This window comes from Ranitomeya imitator, chromosome 5, assembly GCF_032444005.1.
Source record: "Ranitomeya imitator isolate aRanImi1 chromosome 5, aRanImi1.pri, whole genome shotgun sequence".
In the NCBI taxonomy this organism is placed as follows: domain Eukaryota; kingdom Metazoa; phylum Chordata; class Amphibia; order Anura; family Dendrobatidae; genus Ranitomeya; species Ranitomeya imitator.
Window position 1 is genome coordinate 20,188,997 of NC_091286.1, and position 14,474 is coordinate 20,203,470.

At 47.0% G+C, this 14,474-nt stretch overlaps 1 protein-coding gene across 1 annotated transcript in view; it reads left to right on the forward strand.

The window, feature by feature from the left end:
* LCLAT1 (lysocardiolipin acyltransferase 1) overlaps positions 1–14,474 on the forward strand; it is an 81,258-nt gene that overhangs the window by 21,540 nt on the left and 45,244 nt on the right. The window contains exon 4 of the mRNA XM_069768369.1: positions 1,228–1,374. Within this exon, the coding sequence (XP_069624470.1) occupies positions 1,228–1,374 (147 nt within the window). The remainder of the gene's footprint in view (positions 1–1,227; positions 1,375–14,474) is intronic.

A 14,474-nucleotide genomic window follows, 5' to 3' on the forward strand; every position in this document is an offset into this window, starting at 1 on the left:
TCCCTGTGACAGGCCAATGCATGCACATGTGTTCACTGAGGCCGACACCCACAGCTGGGAGCTCACTGCACATGCGCTTCACTGGGACCGACCAATGCATGCACGGGGTTCATTGATGCCAACACCCACAGCTGGGATCACATTGCACATGCGCTTCCCTGAGACTGACCAATGCATTCCTGGGGTTTATTGATGCCAACACCCACAGCTGGGATCACATTGCACATGCGCTTCCCTGGGACCGACCAATGCATTCCTGGGGTTCATTGATGCCAACACCCACAGCTGGGATCATATTGCACATGCGCTTCCTTGAGACTGACCAATGCATGCCCGGGGTTCATATATGACAACACCCACAGCTGGGATCATATTGCACAAGCGCTTCCCTGGGACCTACCAATGCATGCCCGGGGTTCATTGATGCCAACACCCAGAGCTGGGATCACATTGCACATGTGCTTCCTTGGGACTGACCAATGCATGCCCTGGGTTCATTGATGCCAACACCCACAGCTGAGAGCTCACTGCACATGCGCTTCTCTGGCACCAGCTGATGCAAGCGCAAGGGTTCACTGAGGCTAACATAACTTTCAGCAAAAGCCTGGTGGAGGCAGAGGTTGAGTAGTGTCCTGTGCCAACAACATGTCTTGCCGAACTCTGATCCGCCCTCTCAACACTTGAGACTTAAACTTTATATCTGTGTGCAAATTATTTAAAGTGACTGTCAGCACAGGCTGTGACTCTGCAAACCAAGCACAGGCGCTTGGTGAACCCTCGGTGTGACCCAACAGTTCATTGCACCTTCCCACCTCCTTGCTTTCCCTCTACCTCTGCCCCCTCTTGTGTGACAGCGCTGCCTTTATATAGACAGATGGATGGCGCACTTACATATTTTACCGCACCAATGGTACACCGAGCTCTTGTGCTTGGTTTGAACAGTCACTCTGTGCTGACACTCGTCTTTTAAGCAGAGTGGAGTATGTTGTTTTTAGGGCACTTGCCCGACTGTTAGGAGCTCACTACGCAGACTCCCTTCTGACAGAGCCGCCTTTTTAGTCTTTTTACATCTTTTTATTGTGGAGTTCTCTGCTGTCAGTGATGAGAACATTGTTGTTTCCACCTAAAAACTGCACACTTCTAGCTAATCCCAGCCGCTGACACTCGTGCTCCGCTCCTGCTCGGTGACGGCGGTCGCTGACTGTCTTGGTTCTTGTCCCCGTCTAGGTTGGGCCATGCAGGTCGCCGCCTTCATCTTCATTCGTAGGAAATGGGAAGAAGACAAGAGTCACTTTGAGGCCATGCTGGATTACTTCTGTGACATTAAGGAGCCGCTCCAACTTCTCATCTTCCCGGAGGGAACTGATCTGACAGGTTAGTAATCGCGCGAACCAAGAGGATCTCTGATTCCTCCGGATGCCCGGCTGCACAGAGAGAGCTGGGAGATGACCGCAAACAGCGCATCATAGCCCCTTCCCAGTATAAGACGTCATACCAGTATGTCTTACGTCAGGTGCTGGTGTATAGGGCGGGCCCAGCCTGTTATACAGCCCGGCAGCTACCGGAGCTAGCCCTGATCGCTGCTGTCTAACCATTGTCCGTCTCTGTGGTGCTGTGTCGGCGGGGGCTGTTCTGTCGCCACTGTCCTTCTTCTTTGAAGCCTGTGGCTCGGCCTTGATGATTTTAGATATGGACTTAAAAATAAAACTGAGTTCTTAAAAAGTTGCCAAACTGAGACTTTAAGGAAATTTTGGAGGTCGAAATCCGCTGTCCAAACTGTGTATGCTGTCATTGGTGAACATCCAGGAACATTACTGGTTGGGCATGATGGAGGATGTCCGAAAATGTCCACCAGATTATTTTTTCTTTAGGGCGATATGAAGAGTCGGGTGTACAGTAACAAATCACAGGCGAGAGAACATACAGCGAGAAATTCAGGCCCTGACCCCAGACTTCCTACCGAAGACATTCAGTAATATGGAGCAAGCTTGAAGGTGAACGGCCGACATTTCCAACACCTTCTTATAATCTTCAGTTTCTCATGAACCAAGGAATGTACAGTCCAAATTTCAGTACAGTCGACAGTTTCTTTTAGAAGTTACAGCAATTTTTCCAGGTAAAGTAGCGAGTGCATCACCCCTTTTATTAACAAACAAAAAAAAAACGCAAAAAATTCTAGTCCCGAAAAAAAAAAAAAACTTTTTTAGGTATCGCCGCATCTATAAAAATCTCGTGTATGTAGATATAAAATGCGTGCATGTCGTACACATCCGCGGTCGGCTCGGATTCATCCATTTCACCGGCTCGGTTTTGTTGCATTTTCCAGAATCCTGGCACCTTGGAGCGCTAACGAAGGTTAGGAGAAGCGTGCCAGGATTCTCCCCTCGCCGGGCCAAGTCCATCCGCGTAAGTGACAACTAATCTGTAATGACACTTATCGGGAGGAGAGACAGAGGACGTTCCGTCCAGGACGCGGGATGGAAAGATTATCTCACAGGCTTTTAGGTCGCGTCACCAGATTAAGCTTCTACCTGTCTCCCGGAATTAGCAATCAGAAGACGCCAACGGAGAGAGCGGAGTATTAATCGAAGCATTATCCCCCTGTGTCGTCCTCCCTGTGGGGTCGTTATATTTACCGTACCCGTGACGCAGCGCGTTCTGCAGATCTGGCCAGCACCTAATAGGATTTTACCAGTCATCTGCTCTATATCCCCAGATACAGAGGATGCTGCGCCCGCTGTGCGTGCTCTCTGCTGTTATGGTGGCTGCTGTGCATGCACTGGGTCTCTAGTACTGGTTTGGACTGGAAAGTCCGCCCTGAAAACTGGGATTTGCTTTCTACCCTTAATGCATATAGCAGCCGACTGCTTCCCCCCACCCCGGAGCTAATTGCATGACATTAGCTGCCGCTTATGAGCATCAAATACCGTCCATTCTGGCACCCTGGGTGTTGTGGGGTGTTCCCTGTATACGGCGGGTCTTGTGGTCTGTTCCCTGTATACGGCGGGTCTTGTGGTCTGTTCCCTGTATACGGCGGGTCTTGTGGTCTGTTCCCTGTATACGGCGGGTCTTGTGGTCTGTTCCCTGTATACGGCGGGTCTTGTGGGGTGTTCCCTGTATACGGCGGGTCTTGTGGTCTGTTCCCTGTATACGGCAGGTCTTGTGGTCTGTTCCCTGTATACGGCGGGTGTTGTGGGGTGTTCCCTGTATACGGCGGGTCTTGTGGTCTGTTCCCTGTATACGGCAGGTCTTGTGGTCTGTTCCCTGTATACGGCGGGTCTTGTGGTCTGTTCCCTGTATACGGCGGGTCTTGTGGTCTGTTCCCTGTATACGGCAGGTCTTGTGGTCTGTTCCCTGTATACGGCAGGTATTGTGGGGGGGCATGTTTTGGTATATGGCTTGTCTTGTGATCTGTTCCTTGTATATGGTGGGTCTTTAGGAGGGGGGGGTGTTTCCGGTGTATAAAGCGGCATTTTGGGGTGTATTTTGCGGTATCGTGTGGTTCTCTTAATGGAGAAGAGGTGACATCGGGATGTCTTATGAGAAGAAAACATGTCAGTGGAGGCAGTGTAGAGGGACAATGTTCTTCTGGAGACCTTAGGTCCTGGCATGTTGATTTGACCTGTTCCAAATATTGTACATTACCCCTCGTTATAACAGTGGAGCCATTAGAGGAGGAGAACATGACATGACCCTCTCCTGCTTATTAGGAGACCTCTGGGGTTGGCTTAATTATAGACAACCCACCTTTTATGGAGGTCGATGATGAAGTTTTTCCTCCCAATTTTAATTTAAATTTTCTTTCCAACTCTTACTATTTTTGGCTATTTATACATCAAGGTGCCCAGATTCTGCTATTCATGTTTTATGGGGTCAGTCCAAGTGAAATGTCTCATTCTCGACTCGTGTCTATATCATCCACTTCAAAGGAGGCAAGTTTTTCTAAGGATCCTTCACCCGAATTCATATCTTCTTCAAACTCTCATGTCGTTCCAACGCAAACTGAAGAAGATGAAAAGTGTTTGTGTAAGACTGCTGCCCAGACGCCTCGTTCCTACAAGACTTCCAGATTTCATACATAGACCATGAGACCTCTCGCCGGTCACGCCATTACTCGCGGAACACTAAGGCTGTACATATTGTCCCGAAATAAGGAGGAGACTGCGAGGAGCAAACTAAGGAGATGCATAGATTGTCCGGTGTCAGAGGCAAAGCTGGGCTGAAGAACATTTTACAGATTAACTCTGACCGAGGTACAAAGAATGAGCTTGGCAGCAGGAGGAGAAACATCCGAAAGTCGTCATCCTGTAACTGTCTGCACTTAAGGAGAGATGACAAGTTATTAATAATGTTTGGCGCTAGTCAGAGCTGGAAATAGACTGTAGGATTAATCGCTGCAAATAAAAATCCTGCTGTACAATCTCCGAGAGAAGACAGATTCACACTACATGTAGCAGTTATATTCCTGTACATAGGGGCAGTATTATAGCAGTTACTGCCCCTATGTACAGGAATATATTATAGTAGTTATATTCTTGTACATAGGGGCAGTATTATAGTAGTTATATTCCTGCACATAGTGGCAGTATTATAGTAGTTATATTCTTGTACATAGGAGCAGTATTATAGTAGTTATATTCTTGTACATAGGGGCAGTATTATAGTAGTTATATTCTTGTACATAGGGGCAGTATTATAGTAGTTATATTCTTGTACATAGGAACAGTATTATAGTAGTTATATTCTTGTACATAGGGGCAGTATTATAGCAGTTATATTCTTGTACATAGGGGCAGTATTATAGTAGTTATATTCTTGTACATAGGGGCAGTATTATAGTAGTTATATTCTTGCACATAGGAACAGTATTATAGCAGTTATATTCTTGTACATAGGAGCAGTATTATAGCAGTTATATTCTTGTACATAGGGGCAGTATTATAGCAGTTATATTCTTGTACATAGGGGCAGTATTATAGTAGTTATATTCTTGTACATAGGGGCAGTATTATAGTAGTTATATTCTTGCACATAGGAACAGTATTATAGCAGTTATATTCTTGCACATAGGAGCAGTATTATAGCAGTTATATTCTTGTACATAGGGGCAGTATTATAGTAGTTATATTCTTGTACATAGGGGCAGTATTATAGCAGTTATATTCTTGTACATAGGGGCAGTATTATAGTAGTTATATTCTTGTACATAGGAGCAGTATTATAGTAGTTATATTCTTGTACATAGGAGCAGTATTATAGTAGTTATATTCTTGTACATAGGGGCAGTATTATAGTAGTTATATTCTTGTACATAGGAGCAGTATTATAGTAGCTATATTCTTGTACATAGGGGCAGTATTATAGTAGTTATATTCTTGTACATAGGAGCAGTATTATAGTAGTTATATTCTTGTACATAGGGGCAGTATTGTAGTAGTTATATTCTTGTACATGGGAGCAGTATTATAGTAGCTATATTCTTGTACATAGGGGCAGTATTATAGTAGTTATATTCTTGTACATAGGGGCAGTATTATAGCAGTTATATTGTACATAGGAGCAGTTTTATAGTAGTTATATTCTTGTACATAGGAGCAGTATTATAGTAGCTATATTCTTGTACATAGGGGCAGTATTATAGTAGTTATATTCCTTTACATAGGAGCAGTATTATAGTAGTTATATTCCTGTACATAGAAGGCAGTATTATAGCAGTTATATTCTTGTACATAGGAGCAGTATTATAGTAGTTATATTTGATGACAGCCCCCTGGCAGCTGTAATCGAGGCCTTTTACCTTCCATGTGTATAGTATGACTCTAGTACTTGTATTTTCTGTTGGTTGTTGTATATATTAGCAGCAGACTTGGTTTTGTGTCTGATCACATCTATCTCAGTGGCTGGGTTGTGGTTTTCATCAATAGGCTCCTCAGTATAATCTGACTGGCTGTTATAACCTGATGTGACTCCTGCATGGATGTGCCGCGGAATAATGTGGATACAGTTTCTGGACTTTGTATTACATTCTTGTTGTGCTTTCTTGTGTTATGTATTCAATTAAAGGTAACTATTGATTATTGTTGAGTTTGTAGCACGTACGTCCATCTTTGCACAATATCATAGAATGGTAGAGTTGGAAGGGACCTCCAGGATCATCGTGTCCAACCCCCTTCTCAGTGCAGCACGGGATTCACTAAACCATCTCAGACAGATGTCTGTCCAGCTTCTGTTTGAAGACTTCCATTGAAGGAGAACTCACCACCTCTCGGGGTCGCCTGTTCCACACATTGATCACCCTCAATGTAAAAAGATTACAGTGCGACATTGTGGGATGAGTCGATAGATCCATTGGTAATTGTGGATCGGGCAGAGCGCTGTGGCTTTTATAAATGTGAATGAGCCAATCATTGATCCCGACCAGATGCAGTGACCTTCCGTTCTCTGAGATGTTGGGTTTCAGATGAAGCGATGTCCTCGCTCTCCCACTTCTGATGTGTTTTCTTCATGCCTTCGCAGGGTCGCGGTGCTCCAGTCCTGGTCACCGTGTGCGCTCACTTCGGTAATTCTTAGCTTTGTTTGGCACTTGGAAGCCTTTTTGGTTTGTGCAGTCTGTGATTACGAGTGCATTTTGCTTGTAGCATTAGAGGTACAGGGTGGGCTCCAAGAATGAAGTGGTTGTCTTGTGTGTGACCCTGTTATGTGGCTCTAATACAACCATGCTGCAGTCCCGCCTTAGTCCACACTAGGGCGCTATTGCAAGGAGCACTGTGACCATGTATATAAGTTATGAGGGGCGCAGTGATGCCACACCAAGGACCCCGCGCCTCCTCTCCTGTAATAAGGAGAATTAACGGCTGCTCCTTATTTACCAGATCTTCACATTGAGCATCTTATTGGTACACAGGACACGGTGTACGAGCCCCTGCTCTAAACTGCACCTCAGAGGGTGGCATTATTCTACACACGGAGGGAATAACACAATAACCTCTCTGCTACATGAAGTAGAAGAAATGTTACCCTAGACCACCAGGGAATAACACGGCCCCTTTCTGCTACTCCAGACCCAAATGTCATTACCCTAGACCACCAGGGAATAACACGGCCCCTTTCTGCTACTCCAGACCCAAATGTCATTACCCTAGACCACCAGGGATTAACACGGTCACCTTCTGCTACCCCAGACCCAGATGTCATTACCCTAGACCACCAGGGATTAACACGGTCACCTTCTGCTACCCCAGACCCAAATGTCATTACCCTAGACCGCCAGGGATTAACACGGTCACCTTCTGCTACCCCAGACCGAAATGTCATTACCCTAGACCACCAGGGAATAACACGGTCACCTTCTGCTACCCCAGACCGAAATGTCATTACCCTAGACCACCAGGGAATAACACGGTCACCTTCTGCTACCCCAGACCCAAATGTCATTACCCTAGACCACCAGGGATTAACACGGTCACCTTCTGCTACTCCAGACCCAAATGTCATTACCCTAGACCACCAGGGAATAACACGGTCACCTTCTGCTACTCCAGACCCAAATGTCATTACCTTAGACCACCAGGGATTAACACGGTCACCTTCTGCTACCCCAGACCCAAATGTCATTACCCTAGACCACCAGGGAATAACACGGTCACCTTCTGCTACCCCAGACCCAAATGTCATTACCCTAGACCACCAGGGATTAACACGGTCACCTTCTGCTACTCCAGACCCAAATATCATTACTCTAGACCACCAGGGAATAACACGGTCACCTTCTGCTACCCCAGACCCAATTGTCATTACTCTAGACCACCAGGGAATAACACGGTCACCTTCTGCTACCCCAGACCCAAATGTCATTACCCTAGACCACCAGGGATTAACACGGTCACCTTCTGCTACCCCAGACCCAAATGTCATTACCCTAGACCACCAGGGATTAACACGGTCACCTTCTGCTACTCCAGACCCAAATATCATTACTCTAGACCACCAGGGAATAACACGGTCACCTTCTGCTACCCCAGACCCAATTGTCATTACTCTAGACCACCAGGGAATAACACGGTCACCTTCTGCTACCCCAGACCCAATTGTCATTACTCTAGACCACCAGGGAATAACACGGTCACCTTCTGCTACCCCAGACCCAATTGTCATTACCCCAGAACCTATGTAGGGGGAATGACGCAAAACCACCAGGGAACATCAAACTTATTATTTTCTACCCAAGAACAAACAAGTGACATTACACCAGACCACCGGCTAATAATATACTAAACCCACTTTTCCTCTAGACCACCAATGAAGGGCACATTACCCTAGATCACCAGGGATTCGTATCATGGCTGCCGTTTTCTTACCCAATAACACGTGGAAACGTAATGTTAAGTCTCTTCTACCTGCTTCACCACTGAGGACCACCACATTCTTGCAGTGTCCCCCCTCTTGTATCCTGGGCCATTACAGTAGTTACCCCGCACCATCAGGGCTCATATATTAACCCTGTGGTTGCTTATTATTCCGTCAGCGCGTTGGCTCAGCGCTAGCACCTCATGCCAGACCCTTAAGTGAAATGCGTCTTTTGTCACCTGGGTTATAATTGATGTTCTTCTCGCTCCTCCGCACACAATGTCTCTGCTCGGCCTCACTCTGATTTATTGACTTTTTTTTTTTCTCTCCGTTTGTCCGCGTGAAACCATCCGCAGTGTCCGGAGCTTTTTCCTGGAATACTCGAGCTGCAGATTCATTAAAATGCGGCCAAATCTTTAAATGTGCGGCTCTTAGCTATTTACAGGCAGGTTATTGTGGGCAGGATGGATATTTGACGGCACAACAGAACAGCGCGTTCCTGCCATACCATTCATCTAAATCTGCCGAAATGAGAACACTAGAATACCAGGAATATAATTACTCCAGACCCGAGAAGCTGACGAAGAAGAGCGAGGAGGTAGAAGGTGCAAAACACAAACCACACTGCGAAATATGTGCACAGATATACATCTAACAGTGTAATATAAATATACATGCCGTATATCTACAGCGGGCACTTATAGGGGTAGGTTATATGCCCGATACTCCCCCACTGGTCTCCTGAGATTGTGTCTTCATGTTCTGAGTTACATCCTGTATTATACTCAAGAGCTGCACTCACTATTCTGCTGGTGCAGTCACAGTGTACATACATTACTGATCCTGAGTTACATCCTGTATTCTACTCCAGAGCTGCACTCACTATTCTGCTGGTGCAGGCACTATGTACATACATTACTGATCCTGAGTTACATCCTGTATTATACTCCAGAGCTGCACTCACTATTCTGCTGGTGCAGTCACTGTGTACATACATTATATTACTGATCCTGAGTTACATCCTGTATTATACCCCAGAGCTGCACTCACTATTCTGCTGGTGCAGTCACTGTGTACATACATTACATTACTGATCCTGAGTTGCATCCTGTGTTATACTTTACAGCTGCACTCACTATTCTGCTGGTGCAGTCACTGTGTACATACATTCCATTACTGATCCTGAGTTACATCCTGTATTATACTCCAGAGCTGCACTCACTATTCTGCTGGTGCAGTCACTGTGTACATACATTACTGATCCTGAGTTACATCCTGTATTATACCCCAGAGCTGCACTCACTATTCTGCTGGTGCAGTCACTGTGTACATACATTACTGATTCTGAGTTACATCCTGTATTGTACTCCAGAGCTGCACTCACTATTCTGCTGGTGCAGTCACTGTGTACATACATTACATTACTGATCCTGAGTTACATACTGTATTATACCCCAGAGCTGCACTCACTATTCTGCTGGTGCAGTCACTGTGTACATACATTACATTACTGATCCTGAGTTACATCCTGTATTATACCCCAGAGCTGCACTCACTATTCTGCTGGTGCAGTCACTGTGTACATACATTACATTACTGATCCTGAGTTACATCCTGTAGATCTTTTATTATAAAAATGAAAAACATAACAATAATAATAGCAGAAAACATAACAAAAATATTAGCCAGAAAATAATCAGTATACTGAACACTGGTCCAGCCGCTCATTCTCTCCTCTCACACATATTATACAGTATATACAGAATAACTACTTTGACCTTCTGGTCCGGTCACCAAACAAAAATAATAACAAATAAAATAAACAATGGCAAACAAAAACTATATACATGAACTTATTTTATTTAAAAAAAAAAAAAAAACTACAAATATATACAATACTAAGATATCCTTCATTCCCAATCCCCCGCACTGACCTGAGAGCTGGTCCTGCGTCTCATGCCTCAGTCCATGTCCAACGTCCATAGGCCAGATCAGGCAGTGACAGTTTTCCCCCAAACAACCCAGTGTCCCATAGTCCCACAAGATAATCCCACCTCCCCCCTTTTCCCACCACCCAACCTAACACCTACACCCAAATCTATATCCCTATATACAATATATACATTATATACAGCAGCACATACCACAATAATTACACATCACGAAGCCCAAGTTCGGCGCCTGCAGCCCTACATCACTGTATAATGATCAAACAAAACAAAAATCTACAGTATCAGCAGCAGCCCACCACCAGGAAAGGAGATGACCAGACTAGGGCACACTAAAAGAAAAACCCCTCCAGAGGAGAGCGGCCCTCCGTGCGCCCAGTCTCCCATACTCCAGAGAGCGCACCTTCACCAGGTCACCGAGTATGGTCCTAAACACATCTTCCACTGGGAGGATTTTTCGTTGCGTCGATACTAAGCACCGTGCGTTCCACGTGTGATACCTAACCACTGCGCTAACTAGAAATAAGGTGCAGCGGTCCCGACCACCAAGGTCTCCGAATGCTCCATAGGCCCATTCCGTATAGGAGAGACCGGCCAGCCGAGACCAGCCAATGAAGGCGCCCACCCTGTTGTACACCTCTGTGTTGAAGGGACAATGAAGCAGGAAGTGGTCCATGCTTTCCAGCAAGGTACCACAATGCTCCCGAGGACAATTCCTGTCCTCAGAGCTCCTACACTTCAGATTGTCCCTCACACACAGTTTCCCATGGAAGCAGCGCCAAGCTAAGTCCCAAAACTTCGAGGGGATCCTGATAGAATTCAAAAGATGCAAACCCACCCCAAGATCCCGACTTGGGCAGTCCCTGAGCGCCAGAGGCCTCTGGAAATGGGTCAACAGAACCCTATTGTCAAGGAGTTTCCTTGGCAGAGTCCTGATCTCCCACATTCCCAGACCCCACCGACGAATTACCTTCAGAACCAAGGTAGCGTAAGCCGGAAGATGTCCATGCGGTGTGCGAAGATCCTTCACTTGCCCTCCTGTCTCCCATTCCTGGAAGAAAGGCTGAAACCATCCCCTACAGGAGAATACCCACGGAGGAGCCCTCTCTTTCCAGAGGTTTGCGATATTGATCTTAATGAAGGTATCCACAAGGAATACCACAGGGTTGACCATACCCAACCCTCCTAGTCTCCTCGTACGGTAAGTAACCTCCCTCTTGACCAGGTTCAGTCTATTCCCCCATAACAGTTGGAAGAACAAACTGTAGACCCGAGTCCAGAGAGATTCCGGCAAGATGCATACACTGCCCAGATAAATCAGTAAAGGGAGCAGGTAAGTTTTGATCAGGTTTACCCTTTCCCTTAGGGTCAAAGACCAACCCTTCCATTGGTTCACCTTCTGAGTGGCGATCTCTAGCCTGCTGTCCCAATTTTGTTTGGGGTAATCCCCCTGGCCAAATTCGATGCCAAGGACTTTTGCAGAGACTTTGGGTCCTGGAAGGGTGTCCGGGAGATCAAAACCGGGATCTCCTCCTCCCAGCCAGAGACTCTCACACTTATCCCGGTTGATCTTGGACCCGGATGCCTCCGAGTAGCGATCTACCTCTGACATCAGCCACCCTGCCTCCTCATGAGAGGAAACAAACACAGTGACATCATCGGCATACGCCACCACCCTCAGAGTGGCTTCCGGTGCTGCCCGGTCCATCCCGATCCCGGCCAACGGTCCACGCTCCACCCTCCTAAGAAGAGGGTCAATCGCAAACACGTACAGCAGCGGGCTCAAGGGACAACCCTGGCGAACACCGGACCCAACCTCAAAAGAGCTGCCAATCCAACCATTCACAAGCGGGAAACTCTCTGCCCCACTGTACAAGGTCTTAAGCCAATCAACAAACCCCCCGGGCAGGCCATATCTCAGAAGGACGGACCAGAGGTACTCATGATTAACCCGATCAAACGCTTTTGCCTGGTCCAGTGACGGCATGTACCCCTTCAGTGACCAGCCCTACCCTGCTCCACTGCCTCTCGGACACTGAGCACAGCACTAAATGTGCTGCGGCCTGGAACAGAGCAATGCTGGGCCCCCGAAAGGAGTCGGGGTGCAAATTTCACCAGCCGATTAAACAGCACCTTTGCCAGAACCTTCCTGTCTGCATTGAGAAGCGCTATGGGATGCCAGTTCCCAATGCAAGACGGGTCCTTACCCTTTGACAAGATGATCAGAGCAGACCTCCTCATTGACTTCGGCAGAATGCCCGAGGAAAGACACTCATTGAATACCTCAGTCAAGAGGGGAACCAAAACGTCCTTAAAGGTCTTATAGAATTCAGATGTTAAGCCATCTGGACCAGGCGATTTTTTTTTTTTTGGGGGCAAGCCCTTCAATCGCCAACTGAACTTCCTCTTCCCTGATCATTTCTGTCAAAACGTCAAGAGAGGGGTCTACCCCTGGTTCGGGGACAGCTTCAGCCAGGAAAGCCGACATCTCATCCCAATCAAGATCCCTCTTCCCCAAGAGGTGCGAGTAGAAGGATCTGACAACCTCCAGGATTCCTGATCTGGATCGTCTCAGGGACCCCGCAGTGTCGACCAGTCCTGTAACCACTTTACTATTCACTGACATCCTGCAGTTTCTGTAAGGGTCGGGCGAGCGGTACTTCCCGTAATCCCTCTCAAAAACCAAAGATGCGTGTCGTACTGACACCTCATAAGCAAAGATTTCACTCTGGAGATCTCCTCGCGGCTACCTCCAGTTGAGACAAGATGCTCGAGTTTCCTCCTCAGACCCTGATACAGACGGTACCTGTTCAGACTCCTGAGGCTCGAGAGCTGGCGGAAGAATCTCGCCACCCTTTCCTTAAACATCTTCCACCACTCTGACTTACTACTACAAAGATCCAGTAATGGTACCTGGCCCTGAAGAAATTCCTCAAAGGACTGTCTTATCTCCGCTTCTTCCAAGAGAGACGAATTGAGCCTCCAAAAGCCTCTTCCCATCCGGAGGGTCTCTGTAACATTCAGAGAAAACAAAATTAAACAGTGGTCGGAGAACTCCACCTCAACAACAGACACTGCTGAAGAGACAGCTTCCTCCTTTAAATAAAACCTATCTATTCTGGACCTACAGTTACCTCTATGATAGGTGAACCCCTCGTGGCCTGGGGTGTGCCGAATGTGGACATCCACCAGGCGAGCCTCACTAGCTATACTATTAAGGGCGACGCTATCATAAGTCAGCTTGTCTCTGGAACCTCCTCTATCTCGGGGCCTCGTGACAGCATTGAAGTCCCCTCCAAAGACAACCTGCCGACTTGTAAAAAGGTAGGGCTTGATCCTCATAAAGAGACACTTCCGGTCCCACTTAGATTGGGGACCATAAATGTTGATGAGCCGGAGCTCTTGTCCCTTCATGAGGACATCTAAGATCAGGCACCTCCCCATTTCTAACTCAATAACCCGTCGGCATTCCACCGGTGCGGTAAAAAGGACCGCCACTCCGCTATACGGCTCGGCCGCAAGAGACCAATAGGAGGGCCCGAGTCTCCACTCCCTCTTAGCTTTAAACACATCTGCCATGTTTGGCAGCCTGGTCTCTTGCAAAAAGAAAATGTCAGCTTCAACCCGGCTGAGAAAATCAAAGGCCGCAAATCTAGCTGTATTTGACTTTATACTGGCGACATTAATGGACGCCAGCGTCAACGGAGTGGGTACCGCCATCACTGGTGATTGAGTTAGATGGCTTTCTTTTTCCCACTCCCCTTATCCTCTGCCTCAGAGGAGGAATCCTTCCCCCTCTTTAATGACAATGAGGTATCCATACCCACGTGTTTTTTATTTTTTTCGTCCTCGTCTCCGGACTCTGGGCCAGTCCCTCCTTCCAAGGATCTTACATTCCCAGAAGGAGGAGACTCGGCGTCCCCTGTGAGCCCCGCCGAAGCCAGAACCTCACCCTCCGCTTCCTCCTCAGAGGAAGAGATGTTTTCAAGGGCTTGGAACCGGTTAGAAAGACCAACCAGAGGGGAGTCGGTTTTTCCTTCCTTAGGTACCTTGGTCAGAGCGGGAGAAGATGTTTTATCTCCCTTCTTTCTCTTCTTTTTGGTGCCGAGCTTACGCTTGTCCTCTAGCCACTGCCTATTATCCTCATCCATACTTTCATAATGGGAGGACTCTGAGGCA